General features: G+C 52.3%; 1 protein-coding gene across 2 annotated transcripts; it reads left to right on the top strand.

Moving 5' to 3' along the window:
* Positions 1 to 11,356: 11,356 nt before the first annotated feature.
* On the top strand, positions 11,357 to 16,436 carry CTSF (cathepsin F). 2 transcript variants are annotated; one of them, XM_081240590.1, is made up of 14 exons: positions 11,360 to 11,732; positions 11,962 to 12,060; positions 12,380 to 12,464; positions 12,556 to 12,617; positions 12,744 to 12,819; positions 13,376 to 13,489; positions 13,600 to 13,745; positions 13,834 to 13,930; positions 14,011 to 14,091; positions 14,897 to 15,016; positions 15,102 to 15,166; positions 15,258 to 15,348; positions 15,759 to 15,817; positions 15,897 to 16,436. In XM_081240590.1, exons 1-14 carry the CDS (start codon positions 11,520 to 11,522, stop codon positions 15,969 to 15,971), a joined length of 1,383 nt encoding a protein of 460 aa, XP_081096716.1. In that variant the 5' UTR covers positions 11,360 to 11,519; the 3' UTR covers positions 15,972 to 16,436. The 2 variants fall into 2 exon arrangements, with proteins under 2 accessions (XP_081096717.1, XP_081096716.1); XM_081240591.1 differs by lacking the exon at positions 15,102 to 15,166 and having other exon boundaries at positions 11,357 to 11,732; positions 15,228 to 15,348.
* Positions 16,437 to 16,438: the final 2 nt, after the last annotated feature.

Genomic DNA, 16,438 nt, shown 5'->3' with positions numbered 1-16,438 from the left:
TCTACTCAATGCTCTGTAATGACCAATATGGGAAAAGAATCTAACAAAGAGTGGATATATGTATATGTATAACTGATCCACTTTGCTGTACACCTGAAACTAACACAACATTGTTAATCAACTCTACTCCAATAAAAATGTTTTAAAAAAAAGGAAGAAGAGGGCTTCCCAGGTGGCGCAGTGGTTGAGAGTCCGCCTGCCGATGCAGGGGACATGGGTTCGTGCCCCAGTGGGGAAGATCCCACATGCCGCAGAGCGACTGGGCCTGTGAGCCATGGCCGCTGAGCCTGCGCGTCCGGAGCCTGTGCTCTGCAACGGGAGAGGCCACACACAGTGAGAGGCCCGCGTACCGCAAAAAAAAAAAAAAAAAAAAAAAAAAAAGGAAGAAGAGAAAATACTTGAAGAAAGAACAAAACAAACAAAAAGAAGTCCCAGATTTCCCATTCATTGTCTGTGACCTTGGGCAAGGAATTCCATCTCCTTTTCACCCATTCACTTATCGCATATTCAATGAGCTATGGCTGTGCTTACGCACTGAGGAGAAAGCAATGAATTAGCAAAGCTGACAGGGTTTCTGCCCTCAAGAGCGAGTAGAAGTAATGGAGAGGCCTGTGGATCACCCGTGACCTTGAGCCTCCCTTCCTGCCTTGAGAGGCTTAGGAGCAGGTAGGTTATGTCCAAGCCCAACCAAGCCCTGGGACCTGGGACCTGGGCTTTATGTGCCTCATTTTATTGTACTCTCATCTCATCCCTGCAAGACATCTATATGCTTACCCTACAGATGAAGAAATGCTCAGAGAAGCAGAGCTATTTGCTGGAGGTCTTATAGTTAATAAGTGATAGATAAAAATGTAGAACTTGTGCTTCCCTGGACACCATCGAGAGAGTGGAAGACACCCCACAGGATGGGAAAAGAGATTTGCAAATCACATGTCCGATAAGGGAATTGTATCTAGACTATATAAAAAACTCTTACAGCTCAATAATAAAGACAAATAACCCAATTTATTCTTTTTTTTATAATTTTATTAATTTATTTATTTTTGGCTGCGTTGGGTCTTCGTTGCTGCGCACGGGCATTCTCTAGTTGCACCGAGCGGGGGCTACTCTTCGTTGCAGTGCATGGGCTTCTCATTGCGGTGGCTTCTCTTGTTGTGGAGCACGGGCTCTAGGCGCATGGGCTTCAGTAGTTGTGGCTCGCGGGCTCTAGAGCTCAGGCTCAGTAGTTGTGGTGCATGGGCTTAGTTGCTCCGCAGCATGTGGTATCTTCCCGGACCAGGGATCGAACCCGTGTCCCCTGCATTGGCAGGTGGATTCCTAACCACGCGCCACCAGGGAAGCCCCTAGTTTCAGGTTTTAAATTGCGACACCTCATCTGACCAAACTCCCCAAAATAACAACTTGCTGGCTGGTTAAGGCAGAGATTTAAGTGGGTTCCACTGAGGGAGTTATTAAAATGTCATCCTCTCCTACTTCAGGACCTTGAAGGCCTCAGATCACTTGGAGATGACCTTTCTAAATTAAAAGGTAATTCCTATGAAGGGTGTAAGATGGGGCATGGAGTAAGCACTAGCTATGCGTTATTATTATTGTTGTTGCTGTTATCGGATGATTCCTAGGAGTTATGTAACAGTGAGGTGAGGTCATTCTGGGATTAGGGTGTAACAAGAATCTTCAGGGGGGCTTCCCTGGTGGTGCAGTGGTTAAGAATCCGCCTGCCAACGCAGGGGACATGGGTTCGAGCCCTGGTCTGGGAAGATCCCACATGCCGCGTAGCAACTGAGCCCGTGCGCCACAACTACTGAGCCCACGTGCCACAGCTACTGAAGACCCCGTGCTCCACAACAAGAGAAGCCTCCACGATGAGAAGCCCGTGCACCACAACAAAGAGTAACCCCCGCTCGCCGCAACTAGAGAAAGCCTGCGCACAGCAACGAAGACCCAACACAGCCAAAAATAAATAAATGAAATAAATAAATTTATTTTTAAAAAAAAAAGAATCTTCAGGGGCTCTCTGAAGCTGCTGCAACCTGAGATCTTAGCCACAAAGCAGTGAGGATATGGATTGATTTATGCATGGAGCTCTAGAGCCCTTGGGGGTGGAGGTGGGGAAGGTCAGTACCCTAACCCTAGGCCTAATGATTCAGCCAGGGAAACCTGGGAGTGGACCAGAGCTGCTCACTCAAGGCTGAGAGATGTTCCCTGAGATATATTCACCTCTAGGAAAGGAGTCTGGGCTCAAGACTTGGGGCCCAGCATCTCCATCCATCCATCCTTCCATCAAATCACTGAAGAAATATTACAGTAAATCCACTAAGGGCCAAGGCAGGGTCATTTTTTGACCCTTGTTGGCCTTAGTCTGTCAGACTTTTGGGGTCCCTACCCCACATCTTCTCACATCTGATCAAATGCACCTATGTCCCATGTCAAATAATATTTTGCTGTAAATTTCTTTGAAAGAAATTTTATAGTTTTGCTTTTGAAATCATCTTTCATGTAACTTGTTTAACCTATGATTTGCTAGAAAAATGTAAAAAAGAAGAAAAAAGAAACAAACAAAAAAACAGTCCAGTGGGAATAAGCAAAGTAAGGACAGGGTATGATGGATGTTGAAAGATACAGTGTTCTGAGAGAGAGGGAGGGGGCTCCTTTAGATGAGGTGGTCCTTATTCTTAAGAATAGCATTTAGGGACTTCCCCTGTGGTGCAGTGGTTGAGAGTCCGCCTGCCGATGCAGGGGACATGGATTCATGCCCCAGTCCGGGAAGATCCCACATACCGCAGAGCGGCTGGGCCCGTGAGCCATGGCCGCTGAGCCTGCGCGTCCGGAGCCTGCTCCACAACGGGAGAGGCCGCCAACAGTGAGAGGCCAGCGTATCGTAAAAAAAAAAAAAAAAAAGAATAACATTTAGGCTGAGACAGGACAGCTGGGAAGGCGTCTGCCCCCTGCAGAGCAGGGGGAGTCTCTCCAGGCAGAGGGAACAGCCAGTGCAAAGGCCCTGAACCTGGAAAGCACTTAGCTTGTGGACAGGAAGAGGGTCATTGTGGCAGGGGCTGAGTGAGGGGCAGTGAGAGAGCACGAGATTAGTTCAGACAGGAGGGCAGGGGCCAGGTGATGCCCAGCCGTACAGGCCATGGTACGGAGTTGAGATTTTGTTCTAAGTGGAGAGTGCCAGTTAGGTTTGGCCCCCTGGGGAGCAGATTCAGAGAGGGTGATTGGCGGGCAGGAGGTCCATTGAGGAGTGCTCTCAGGATCAACACAGGGGGAAGAGAGGGGAGGGAGGCAAGACTGAGCAGAGGGAGAATTTGAGCTGCCGTGCAGTCTCAATGGACACCTCCCCTGACGCAGCAGGGAGTTCTGAAGCTGGGATGACCCTTCAGACTTGTCATTAGATGCAGCTGCCTGGGGGATTGGGCATGACTCTTCAGCCGAGGCCCCGAGGGGCTGACAGTGGAGGGCAGTGAGCCAGTAGCTGGACACTAAGTCCATCCCTGAAGGAGAATCTGGTCTGTGCATCACAGCCCACAACCTGATCCAGTTTATGTTTAAGGAGGCCCCTCTAGCTGCTGCGTGGAGAGAATTATTGGAGGGAAGAGTGGGTCCAGCCAGGCCGGCAGTGATGGTGGTTTGGCCATGAGTGATGGCTGTGGGAATACAGATAAGTGGATGATTCTTGGAGACACTGGGAGGTGGAACCAGAGCGCTTGAAGATGGATTAGATGTGAGGCATGCAGGGAAGGGAAGAATCAAGGACGCTTCAGGTCTGTGGACTGAACAACCGAGGGAACAGTGATGCCATATGCTGAGATGTGTGATTCCTGAGGGAAGTGGCTGGGTGGGAGGTGAGAGAGCAGAGAGAGAGGGCCCCTCAACTTCTTTACAGGCTCGAGACCCTGGGAGTGTCCAGGACCAAGCCTCAACGGCGCCATCGTGTGGTGGTAATAAGTCATAACAGCAGTGGACTCCAGACCTCAGTTGCCTGCAAGGTGGGGAAAGAGGTCAGACCACAGGAAATACCCTCAGAAACCAGCCCCACGGTGCCTCTTTCGGACTAAGTAAATCACTGAAGATTTTGGACAACTCACAGGGTAGGAGGGAGATGAGGAGCCTCAAAAGAAAGAGGTAGCTAGGCAACGGAGTTTGAGGAATTATTTGAGAAAGATAAAATGGTGTTATTGTACCTGTGCCATAAAGGAATCAATCAACATAATAATAATGTTGACAGCTACCATTCAGTGAGCAGATAGGAGGAGCTGCATGATCCCTTGTAATCTACACGCATCAATACAAGGAGGCTCAGAGAGGTGAAAAGATGTGTCCCAGGTTATATAATAGTAGATGGTGGTGGAGTTAGGATTAAAACCCAGGTCAGCCTACCAACGGATCTCAGCTCGGTCAGATCCAACATGCCATTTTAACAGGAAATATTTTACAATGCCCTCTTTACGTCCCAACATCTGGATTGTGCCTGATGCATTATTGTGCACTTGGTCAATATTTGTTAAATGAATGAAATAAAATTCATGGATAGTAACCTACCTAACGACATACTTTTTTTTTTTTTTTTTTTTTTTTTTTTTGTGGTACGCGGGCCTCTCACTGTTGTGGCTTCTCCCGCTGCGGAGCACAGGCTCTGGACGCGCAGGCTCAGCGGCCATGGCTCACGGGCCCAGCCGCTCCGCGGCATGTGGGATCTTCCCGGACCGGGGCACGAACGCGTGTCTCCTGCATCGGCAGGTGGACTCTCAACCACTGCGCCACCAGGGAAGCCCACGACATACTTTTTTTAAATCAAGTAAAAAGAACATGAAAGCAATTTATGCTAAAGAAATCTACATTTCCACATGTACATGCTCAGTCAGGATCGCATTGGAAGACGTAGCAAGGTGATTATTGTGAACTGGGATCACCCCAAATACTAATCTAGGCAAGATCTTTTTCTTTTCTTTTTCTAAATTAATTAATTAATTATTTAATTATTTTTTAGCTGCGTTGGGTCTTCGTTGCTGCACGTGGGCTTTCTCTACTTGTGCCGAGCGGGGGCTACTCTTCCTTGCGGTGCGTGGGCTTCTTACTGCTGTGGCTTCTCTTGTTGTGGAGCACGGGCTCTAGGCGCGCGGGCTTCAGTAGTTGTGGCACGTGGGCTTAGTTGCTCCGCGGCACGTGAGACCTTCCCAGACCAGGGCTTAAACCCGTGTCCCCTGCCTTGGCAGGCGGATTCTTAACCACTGCGCCACCAGGGAAGTCTGAGACATGATCTTCTGAAATGGTGAATGCCCTTTGTAAAGATCGGAACTCATACAAGGAAAATTCTTCCCTGGATTTTCATTTTAGTAGACTTCCTGGAAAATTCAGTGTGTGCTATAACTGTGCACATAATATTACATGTTTACATATATAACAGAGTTAGGGTTCTTGGTGCAGATAATTATAAACAGGTTTTTCCTCGTACATAAATGACCAGTGGGACATTAGAAAGTTGGGCAGGACACGGAACAATTCTGCTATGTGGGACTATCCTGAACATTGAAGGATGTGTAGCATCTCTGGCCCCTGTCTGTCTACTAAGGACCAGAAGAGCCCCTATCAATGTGAAACAAAAATGCCCCTACATACTTCCAAATTCAAATTTCCAGGGACAGTAGAGCTCCCTTGAAACCTCTGGTGTATGTGAAAGCCTAGCCACCTAAGCTTTGCTTACCTGGCCTTCTCCTCTTTCCGAGCCCACCCCTCCCGCCCCCCCCCCAACAAAGACCTGGGCTTTCACACTCTCACTTCTCATCCCACCCTTTAAGACTCTCTCTGCAAGTGTTTGTTTGTTTGTTGCTAGAAGACTAGAAATGAGGTAATGAATGAGGTACATTTCTATCTTATTTCTGCAAATGGGCTCAGAGAAGTAAAGTAACTTGCTCATAGCCACACAGCCAATTTGAAGTGGCTAAACCAGAATTAAAAGCTAGTCAGTCAGTCTGACTCTAAAGCCTGTGATTTTGCCTTCTTTTCTAATCCCTCCTCACTGTCTCCTACCTCTCAGTCTTGGGGAAACAAGTCTTAGGAAACTGAAGTATTTCACTTACTGGGTAAAATTTTTAGAAGTTGTCCACCATTTCCAAAGGTCAGGAGGTGAGCTGGAAGTATCTGGAATGGATTCAGACCATACAGCTGTTAACTACCATTTTCATAAATCAGGTGAAATTCCTGGAAGGAAACCCTGCTGTTTGCCCTACCTTGTCCTGCAAAGGGAAGTTCCATTTGGCCAGGTCCAGGGTGTTGGGCCATCCCCCAGACATTTTCATTTCTGGGTAGCGTTTGCTTCAGTGTAAATGCAGACCTTCTCAAACCCTAGTGGCAGAAGAGGGTGAAATCAACCCCTTATCCTGGAACCTAGGGATGAGCTGCAAGCAACTACCATTTCATTGAAAATTCAGGTCTTTAAAGAAGTGCTGCTGGAGTTCCCTGGCAGTCCGATGATCAGGATTCATTTGGCGCTTTCACTGCCATAGCCTGGGTTCAATCCCTGGTCAGGGAAATGAGATCCCTTAAGCCACTTGGCACGGCCGAAAAAAAAAAAAAAAAACTGTAAATTTTGCACACCATCCCTAATATTTGGGGGACATTCCAATAGAAAATAAATTTAAAATAAACTTCATCTTAGTGCAGAAATTGACATATAAGGGCATACTTTTCAAACATAAACGTTTCTAAGATTCACCCACATATTCCAAGTTCCTTACCTAGACCTACTGAAGCAGAAGCCAGGACCATGCGTTGTCAACTACTCCCCCATTCCTCACTCCACACCCCCTGGCCACTGGGTGACGGATCTTTTTTTTTTTTTCTTTTCTTTTTTTTGACCGCGCGGCTTACAGGATCTTAGTTTCCAGACCAAGGATCGAACCCGTGCCCCCTGCTGTGGAAGCGTAGAGTCCTAACCACCGGAAGGCCAGGGAATTCCGGTGGCTGATATATTTAGTTCATTGAGCTTACTTGGGAGAACAATGCTCTGTTTATCCTCTGGCTTTAAATGGCACCCCTCCTGTACCCCGGGGTCTGCAGAGGCCAGTTTGAGAAGCAGAATCTCTATCTGTACTAGAACTGGATTCAAACCCTGCTTCCATCTTCACCCTTTCTACAACTTGGGCAGGTAACTGAATCTCTTGTTGCCTTAGTTTCCTTATCTGCATCATAGCTGTTTTGTGGGGTTGTTGTGGGGTTCAGTGGGCTAATACATATGCATGTACTGAGAATGCTGAGTGCCTAGCATGTAGTTAGTGCTCATTAAGTGTTAGACGTTATTTTTACTGTTGTTAGTATTTTTGTGTACCGGGCTCTCTTCTGGGGAACACGCGTGCAGACAGACCTCTAAGGTGGGCCCCATGATCCCCACCTCCTGGTGTTCACATCTTTGTGTAATCCTCTCCCTTCCCCTTCGGTATGGCAGAGACCTGTGACTTGCTTCTAGCCAACAGAAAACAGCAGAAGTGTGAGACTTCCCTGGTGGTTCAGTGGTTAAGAATCAACCTGCCAATGCAGGGGACACGGGTTCAATCCCTGGTCAGGGTACTAAGATCCCACATGCCATGGGGCAACTAAGCCTGTACACCACTACTACTGAGCCCACATGGTCTGGTGCCTGAGCACTACAACTAGAGAGCCTGTGTGCCACAACTAGAGAGAAGCCCACACTCTGCAACAAGAGATCCCGGGTGCCGCAACTAAGACCCGATGCAGCCAAAAATAAATAAATAAATAAATAGTTTAAAAAAAAAAAAAAAAGGAAAGGAAAACAGCAGAGGTGATTGATACAAGTGATTACATGTGTGATTATATTAGACAAGACTTTAATATCCTCGCTTTCCCTTACCTGCTTTGAGGAAGCAAGCAGCCGTGTTGGGAAGATCCACATGGCAAGGAGCTGAGGGTGGCAGACAGCCATCAGCCAGCAAACAACTGAGGCCCCAGTCTGAGGTTCCACAAGGAGCTGAGTGCTGCCAACAGCCCCGTGAGCTTGGAAGCAGATCCTTCCTCAGTCCAGCCTCCAATGAGACTGCAGCCCTAGCCATTCGTTTTGTGATAATGTTCCACCCGGTGACAGAGAACTGATGCACCACCCCTCTCTTTTCAAACTCTTGGTTCCTACAATTCTCCCCTCACTCTCCTGAATCCTCAATATCTCCCTTTCTGTTCCATCAACTCATAAGCATACTCTAGTGTCTCCCATCTTAAAAACACGCTTTTTGGCTGTGCCCCAATGCATGCAGGACCTTGGTTCCCCCACCAGGGATCGAACCCCAGGCTCCTGGCTGTGGAAGCATGGAGTCCCAACCATTGGACCCCGAGGGAATTCCCAACTCACCACTCTTAATGAGGTCCCCCATGACCTACATGTTGCCTAATCCCAAGGTCACTTCTGTCTCCTCATCTTACTTGCCCTCTCTGTGGCATTTGACACAGCCAGCCACTTCCTCTTTCTTGAAATCCACTCTCTTCTTCTACTTTCTTGACCTCATCCTCTCAGACTTCCTTCTCTCTCAATGTCCATTTCTTCCCAGTCTCCTCTGCTGCCTCCCTCTTTTCAGCTCAGCGCCTGAATGTTGCCATGCCCCTGGCTCCACTTTCCTCATGTGTAATTGTACAATTTCTCTCTTGAAGGTCGCTGTGAGAATTGCCTGAGATGACATATGTGTGACTTAAAAAAAATTCCTCCCGTTCGTTTGTGAATTGCGAGTATGCGCTCTTCCCTCACTCTGATGAGAAAATGAGGCACCCTTTCCCCCCAGACACTTGTCAGGTGGCTCCAGTGTCCAAGGAACAGACTTTGGGGAAGATGACTGTTTCCCACGAAGGTGAAATATGACAACAATGTGGATCTCTGGAAACTCAGATCTAAGAAAAGTCTCACTGCCTCTGCTGGGCCTTAGAAATTGCTAGACCTTTCAGGAGGAGGAAGTTCACGGGGCTGAGTCTAGGAGTATACAGAGGCAATGGCATTGAGCTCAGCCAGGGGTAGTGGGGGTGAAACCGTGCACCTCAGATTGGGATTTGAACCCACACAGCCAGGACTCGAACCCGACCAAAAGCCTTGGTCTTCCAACTAAGAGCACACACCTGCTTTCAGAATTTAATGCAGCTCAGGTTCTTGATGTCTCATTGCAGAAAGAATTCAGTGAGAGACAAAGTAATAGGTAAGAAGTGGATTTATTTAGAGAGAAACACACTCCACAGACAGAGTGTGGGCCACCTCAGAACGTGAGAAAAGGCACCAGGGTATGGGGTTGTCAGTTTTTATAAGGGTGGGTAATTTCTTAGGCTAATGAGTGGGAGGAGTATTCCAGCTATTTCGGGAAGGGGCGGGGATTTCCAGGAATTGGGTCACCGCCCACTTTTTGATCCCTGCGGTTGGGCTTGGAACTGTCATGGCGCCTGTAGGTATATCATTTAGCTTGCTGACGTGTTACAGTGAGGTATGTGAGGCTCAAGGTCTAGTGGAAGTCGACTTGTCCGCCATCTTGGACCCATTTGGTTCTAATCAGTTTATGTCATGTCCTCGGGCTGTGTCATTCTTTCAAAGTTGTGCCCTGCCCCCTTCCCTCCTGTTTCAGGGGTGGGTCAGGGACGCCTTCCTGAGGAATCATCCTCTAAACCTAGAGCTGAAAGGTGTTTGGGAGCTTGGCCAAGGGAAGAGCAATGTGAAGCTTCCAGGGTGCGCAAGAGCTCGAACTCCTGCAAATAGAGTGAGACTGGAGTGTCAAGTGCACAGCACAAGGTGATGGCCAAGGTGCTTCTGGACCTGGAGGGGGCCTTAGGAGCCAGATTCAGGACCCGGGACTGTCTCCTGTAAGAGAGACAAAGGGAGCCCCGAAGAGCTGCAGCTGGGGAGGGCACAAGCAGGGGGAGATCAGCCACTGCTGGGCTCCCTCAGGCCCTCCCCTCTCAGACATCAGCTGGGAGCTTGGAGCTGACTCTAGTTTGGCTCCAGCACTAAGTTTTGAGTAGCTGAAAGTCACTTCGCCTCGATAGCCCTCTGCTACCAAAAGAAGTCAGGTGTGGACCGGATGATCTTTAGGACCTGCTCTCCCCATTCTCCATGCCCAAACTAACCCTCTACCCACTTCTGGGGCTTCCCCACCTCCCTTAAAAACTCTCTTCCCTGTTTCCTGTCCCACAGCTGGTAACATCTTGGAGGAAAATTGCTTTCTCTCATCTCTCTCCACTAGACTGGGAGCTCCGAATAGGCAGCAGTATGCCTAGTGTATCTGTTCATGCTTCCTCTTGCTAGGCCTTGAACACAGTGGTGAATGCTTGGTGGAACCAAAGAACGGTCCCAGCCCTGTGCGCTGTTCGCATGTTTGTGTTTGATCCCCATGACTGCCTGAGGCAGTACCAGTGCAGGGAAGTTTAGCTGCCATTTTGCTGATGAGAAGAGGGGCTTCGAAGAGCTCGTGGAGCTGTGAACTCAAGCTCTGAAGCCAACTCTCTGGGTTCAAGTCCAGCTCTTTCACTTAGCAGCTGTTTGGCAAGCCACTTAATCTCCCTAAACCTGTATTTTCTCAATTATAAGTCGGGGATAATAACATCTACTTCACAGGATTGCTACAAAGGTTAAAGGGAGATGGCATATAACATGTATAATAAGCATGCAATAAATGCTAGTTATTTTTATTCTCAGGCCAGCATCCTTTCTCCTCCCCAAATGTTACCGAGTCCAAGCTCGCCCTGCTTGCCGCACGACAGGCCAATAAATCGGGAGACGAGGTGTTGAGACAAGGAATACTTTATTCAGAAAGCCGGCAGACTGAGAAGATGGTGGACTAGGGTCCCCCAAAAAACATCTTATCGGGGTCTGGATGCCAGTTTCTTTTATAGAACAGAGACGGGGAGGAGGTGAGGAAGTAAAGTAAAAATGCCATTTATCTTGCAAAATAGGAGTGGATGTGTTAATCTCTTCTTTTGTGCAGCCACTCACAGATGGACAGGGTCAGAATGTCTCTCTGTGAGATGAACAAAGGCACTTTAATTTAACAGGCAGAGGGGCAGGGTTCCCTGTGGCAGGATGCTCACAGCTATAGACAGTGATTATAATAACAAATACAACGATAAGCAAAGGTTAAAGTAAAAGAAACAGATCCAACAGGGAGTCAGAACTGGCTCTTCCCTGCTACACAAACAGCAGCTCCAAGACGTAAGAAGATTACTTCAAGGCTGCGGCTGGGGCCACCCCTCCCCAGACCCGGCTGGTGCAAGGATGCGTTGGTCAGCGCGGGACTGACGCCAGGCTGCCTGCACAGCCAGCGCGCCCCATGAGCCTCACGTGAATAAGCGAGCGCGCAGGCGCCCCCAACCGGCGCCCATTGGCCGGCACCCCGCCGCCCTGGATCTGAGGGAGGGACAGAGGGAGGGCCCCCCAGGGCTCCCCCCAACCCCCACCCCCACCCCCCTGGCCGCGGGCTGCTCAGCCCGGTCGGGTGGGCCGGGCGTCTGTCAGAGCGTGAGGACGGGACGCGGGCTTCGCCCTCGCCATGGCGCCTTGGCTGCAGCTGCTGTTGCTTTTGGGGCTGCTCCCGGGCGCCGCTCCGGCCCCCACCGAGCCCCGAGCGGCCGGCGCGCAGGCCTGGGAGCTGGCGTCCCCGGAGCTGCTGGAGCCCGCCCGCTTCGCCCTAGAGATGTACAACCGCGGCCGGGCTGCCAGGACGCGGGCCGCGCTGAGGGTCGTGCGCGGTCGCGTCCGCCGGGTGAGGACGCGCTGGGGGCGGCGGCGGCGGCGGGTGGGGGGCCGGTGCGGGGTGAGCGGGGCTCTCGTCCGAGGGCTGGGAGCTTTGGGGTAGACTTGGGGCGGGGGCGTTGGACCTCTACAGATTGGGAAGGGGAACGGCACAGTGGGGCTGTGAGCCCCACGAAGGCCGGACTGAGGAGGGAGTGGCTGTGCCCGCCTCACGGCGCCCCCCTCCACCCCCCATCCAGGCGGGCCGGGGGTCGCTGTACTCCCTGAAGGCGACCCTGGTGGAGCCGCCCTGCAACGACCCCACGGTGTGCCAGCTCCCTGTGTCCAAGAAAACCCTGGTGAGTGATGGGGTTCCTGCGATACCCTGCCCCCAGACTGAGTCTGGCAGTAGTTGGGGTGATCCGTCAAGTCTACAGGGAGGGATCTGAGGCCGCAGTTACCCCACCGTGAGTCACTCCCCAGGCCTGGAAAGGCCAGAGACCAAGATGCTGTAAAAGGGAGGGTGTCTGGGTGCTCACTCCCGTACAGTGCCTCGCTCTCCCCTATGGGCTTGGTTGCCTTGGAGGTGGTCCTCACTGGGGGACCCTCCGGCTCCATCTTGCCAAGGCCATGTGCTCCTGTCCCAGCCCCCTGACAGGCTTCCTCCTCTTCCTCCAGCTTTGCAGCTTTGAAGTCCTGGATGAGCTGGGGAAACGCATGCTGCTGAGGCGGGACTGTGGCCCAGTGGATACCAAGATTACAGGTGCTGGGATAGCCCAGGGATGCCGGGATAGCTCAGGTCAGACTTCTTTCAGGGGTCAGTCCTGATTCTTCTCTGTTCCAACCCTCTCCAGATGAAAAAAATGAGACTTTCAGTTCATTCCTTCCACTGTTGAACAAGGATCCCCTGCCCCAGGTGAGGAGCCTGTTTGTCAGGGGAACTGGCTGCTGCCTTATATTTCCTCTCTTCCCCTCACCCTGACCTGGGGCTCCCGGGTCATTCTGAGAAGGACGCCTTGTAAAGACCCCTCTGCCTTTCCAGGACTTTTCTGTGAAGATGGCTTCACTCTTCAAGGACTTTGTCACCACCTATAACCGGACATACAATACGACAGAGGGTGAGGACCTAGCCTTGGCTGTACCTGTCCCGATCAGATCAGGACCTTCGCCCCAACTTGGCACCTTGGTGTGGGAGAGGGGAAGGGCACAAGGGGCAGTGCATCCTTTCAAGGGCCCCTAAATCCCCAGCTTCTTGCTCAGCCTCCCAGGACTTGGCAGCCCCTTCTCCCATCTGATTTTCCTAGCCAGAAACCACAGGTCTCCATCATCCTGGGTAGAGTGGGATGGGGCAAAGGCCAGATTTTCTCTGCTGGAGGACCCCTGGCATGGTGGTCTTTTCCCACAACCTCCTATCTCAGGACGTCCTCTGGAGCCCATTTTGGTTCTGCCTTCATACCTGGGAAGTCATCACCCTGGTTTGGCCCCATCATTATCACTTGCAGGTCTGGCCCCCCACCCTCACCCACCCCAGGGTTCTGCCCTTCTTGAAATAAGCTTCAGGCCTGATCCAGAGCTTACCATTCCCCAGGGAGACCTCTGCCTCTTATCCCCAAGCACCCCTCCTTTTATGATCTGCCTGGGGCCCAAGCCTCTCTTCCACTCCTTGTTCCTCAGAAGCCAGGTGGCGCATGTCCGTCTTTGCCAATAACATGGTGCGAGCGCAGAAGATCCAGGCCCTGGACCGTGGCACAGCTCGGTATGGGGTCACCAAGTTCAGTGACCTTACAGGTAGGGGTGGTGGCCAGAGCTGTCATGGTACCTGGAAGAGACAGGGCCTGCTCCCAAGGCCCCTGGTCAGGACTGGCTTAGAATACTTTTTTCCCATCCCCTGCCCACAGAGGAGGAGTTCCGTACCATCTACCTGAATCCCCTCCTAAAAGAGGAGCCTGGCAAGAAGATGCGCCCAGCCCAGTCCATCCCTGACCTTCCTCCACCTGAGTGGGACTGGAGGAGTAAGGGGGCTGTCACCAAAGTCAAGGACCAGGTTGGACCCCCAAGAAGTGAGGATGGGACATGAGGACTGCACTGACGTTTGGAAGGGACCCAGCCCTGACTCTCCCTGTCTCTTGCAGGGCATGTGCGGTTCCTGCTGGGCCTTCTCAGTCACAGGCAATGTGGAGGGCCAGTGGTTCCTAAAACGGGGGGCCCTGCTCTCCCTCTCTGAGCAGGGTGAGCATCCCGCTCTGCCCACCCTGTCCCCAGCCCAGCCCCTCCGGAGGGCTCCTCGGGACCAGCCTTGTGTCTCCTAGAGCTCTTGGACTGTGACAAGGTGGACAAGGCCTGCCTGGGCGGCTTGCCCTCCAACGCCTACTCAGCCATAAGGACTCTGGGTATGCGTTCATGGGCTTCAGGGGGGCAGCGAGAGCCCCAGCTCCCTCTACAGGAAGGCACTTTGGGAGGGGAGAGACATGAGCGTGGCAGTCACGTGAAGTGGGTTCAAGTCTTAATGCTGACCCTTACCGGCTGAAGACCTTGGGCAGGTCAGCTCTTTCAGAGCCTCAGTTGTCTCACCTGGGAAATGGGGCTCCTCATGCCCACTTTGTAGGATCGTCTTAAGTGTCAAGTGAGGAAACATATGTAAAGTTCCTGGTGCACAGCAGGGGGTCTCGGTCTTTTCACTGCTTGGCGGTCTGTATTTCTATAATGCTGCTAAACCAGGGAGCAGCACACCTCACCCCTGAGAGGAGGCATTGTCCTAAACTGGTGATTCAGTTGAGCAGTGGGTCGCAGTGGCAGGAAAATGAGGACTGAGGGATTGAGGTGGCTGTACCAAGATTGGTGAGAGAGTCTGGCAGGGGTCTGGGCCAGATTGGGAGCAAACTCAGGGCCGGACAAGCAAGCCAAGGTCAGGAGTCCCAGGAATGCTGGGATGAGTGAGGAGTCAGAAGCTGGGAGCTGGATTCCATCTCTGCCACATTTCTCACTGGTGGCTCCCCCATCCCTCTGGGCCTCAGTTGTGTCACCTCTAGGATGAGGCCTCCCTCAGAGAGGATGGCCTGTAGCTGGGGGTGGATAGAGAACGTGAGGCCTTGTGTAGGAGGGGCTTAGCACAGCCCCTGGCTGGGAGCAGATGAGTATTATGAACTGGGGCCCACGTCTTCTCTAACCCCCGATCTGCCCCCCGCCATTCCCCAGGAGGGCTGGAGACAGAGGACGACTACAACTACCGCGGCCACTTGCAGGCCTGCAGCTTCTCTGCAGAGAAGGCCAAGGTCTACATCAACGACTCAGTGGAGCTGAGCCGGAATGAGCAGAGTGAGTGTGGGAGGGGGAGGGGGGAGGACAGGCCAGGTGGGGCTGGGGCCTGGGTGCCCCTGACACTGCCCCTCCTCTGTCTTAGAGCTGGCGGCCTGGCTGGCCCAGAAGGGCCCCATCTCCGTCGCCATCAACGCCTTTGGCATGCAGGTAGGGCCCCAGCCTCACTGCTGCCCCGGTTCTTGCTGACTCCCCTCCCCCCACTTCTCAGAGCTGGCCCCCTACTCGTCTTCCCCCCCAGTTCTACCGCCACGGGATCTCCCACCCACTGCGGCCCCTCTGCAGCCCCTGGCTCATCGACCACGCTGTGCTGCTCGTGGGCTACGGCAACCGTGAGTTCCGCCGACCCTGCTCTGCCATCCGTCCACCCCAGGTCACAGGCAGAGGCTGGACCACAGCATCGCAGGACCTCTGGAGGGGGCATCAGGGGAATGCCAGGGAACCTTGTCCTTACCTCTGCCTCGGGCTATGGGCCAGGCAGGATCATGCATCCTCTCTATGAATGGGAAAGCCAAGGTGCTGGGAGGTTGAGGTGTTATGAATGGATACCCTGCTAGAGGCGGGTGGGGGGTGTCCTCCCCAAACCCCAGAGCCGCACCAGGTCTCCAGGAGCCTGGTAGGTGGGCCTGTCTTGCTTTCTGCTCTTTCCCTAGTACCGGTCACACAGTAGGCCCACAGCAGATGTTTGAAGAGTGTGAAGTGCTTGGGGCCCTGACTCCCTGCTCTCCGCACTGTTCCCCAGGCTCTGCCACTCCCTTCTGGGCCATCAAGAACAGCTGGGGCACTGACTGGGGCGAGGAGGTGAGTCTCGCCTGCTTGGCCCCAGCCCTCCAGCCCCCATCCTGCCCCAGTGCCCTCACCAACGCCCCCTCTCTCCCAGGGTTACTACTACTTGCACCGTGGCTCCGGGGCCTGTGGTGTGAACATCATGGCCAGCTCAGCAGTGGTGGACTGAGGCGCACCAGCTCAGGGCCTGGTGCTGACCAGAGCAGCCCCTTCCCTTGCCTGACCTGCATGACCAGGCCCCTCCCCAGGAGGCAAAGCTGGCTGAGGGACGGGCACCAGGTACCTCAGGGTGAGCAAAGGCCACTGGGCTAGGGGCACAGCCCCTACTCCCACCCTGAAGTTCCCCAATTGCACCTTTGTTGAATTGTAGCTAGGGGGATCTTGGGGTGAAGGATGATGTCTTGGCAGCCAAAGCTGGGGCAAGAACCCTGGGCTCGGGTAAGGAGCAGGAGGAAGAAAATATTCTGGTCTTAAAGCCAGCTTTGTCCTCTGTAGGCTCAGGCTTCCTGCCCCGGCTTTCCTCTGATGCTATAAATTTTCTGGTCCCCCCTGGATCTGGGGACAGTATTGCCTTCCATGTCTAGAGAAACTGTTGTAACTAACCTTTTCTAACACAATAAAGAGGTGTCCTCGACC

Source organism: Mesoplodon bidens (assembly GCF_964165515.1).
Source record: "Mesoplodon bidens genome assembly, chromosome: 7".
Taxonomy (NCBI): domain Eukaryota; kingdom Metazoa; phylum Chordata; class Mammalia; order Artiodactyla; family Ziphiidae; genus Mesoplodon; species Mesoplodon bidens.
Note: the sequence above shows the minus strand (reverse complement) of the source record. Positions and strands in the feature narration are given on the sequence as shown.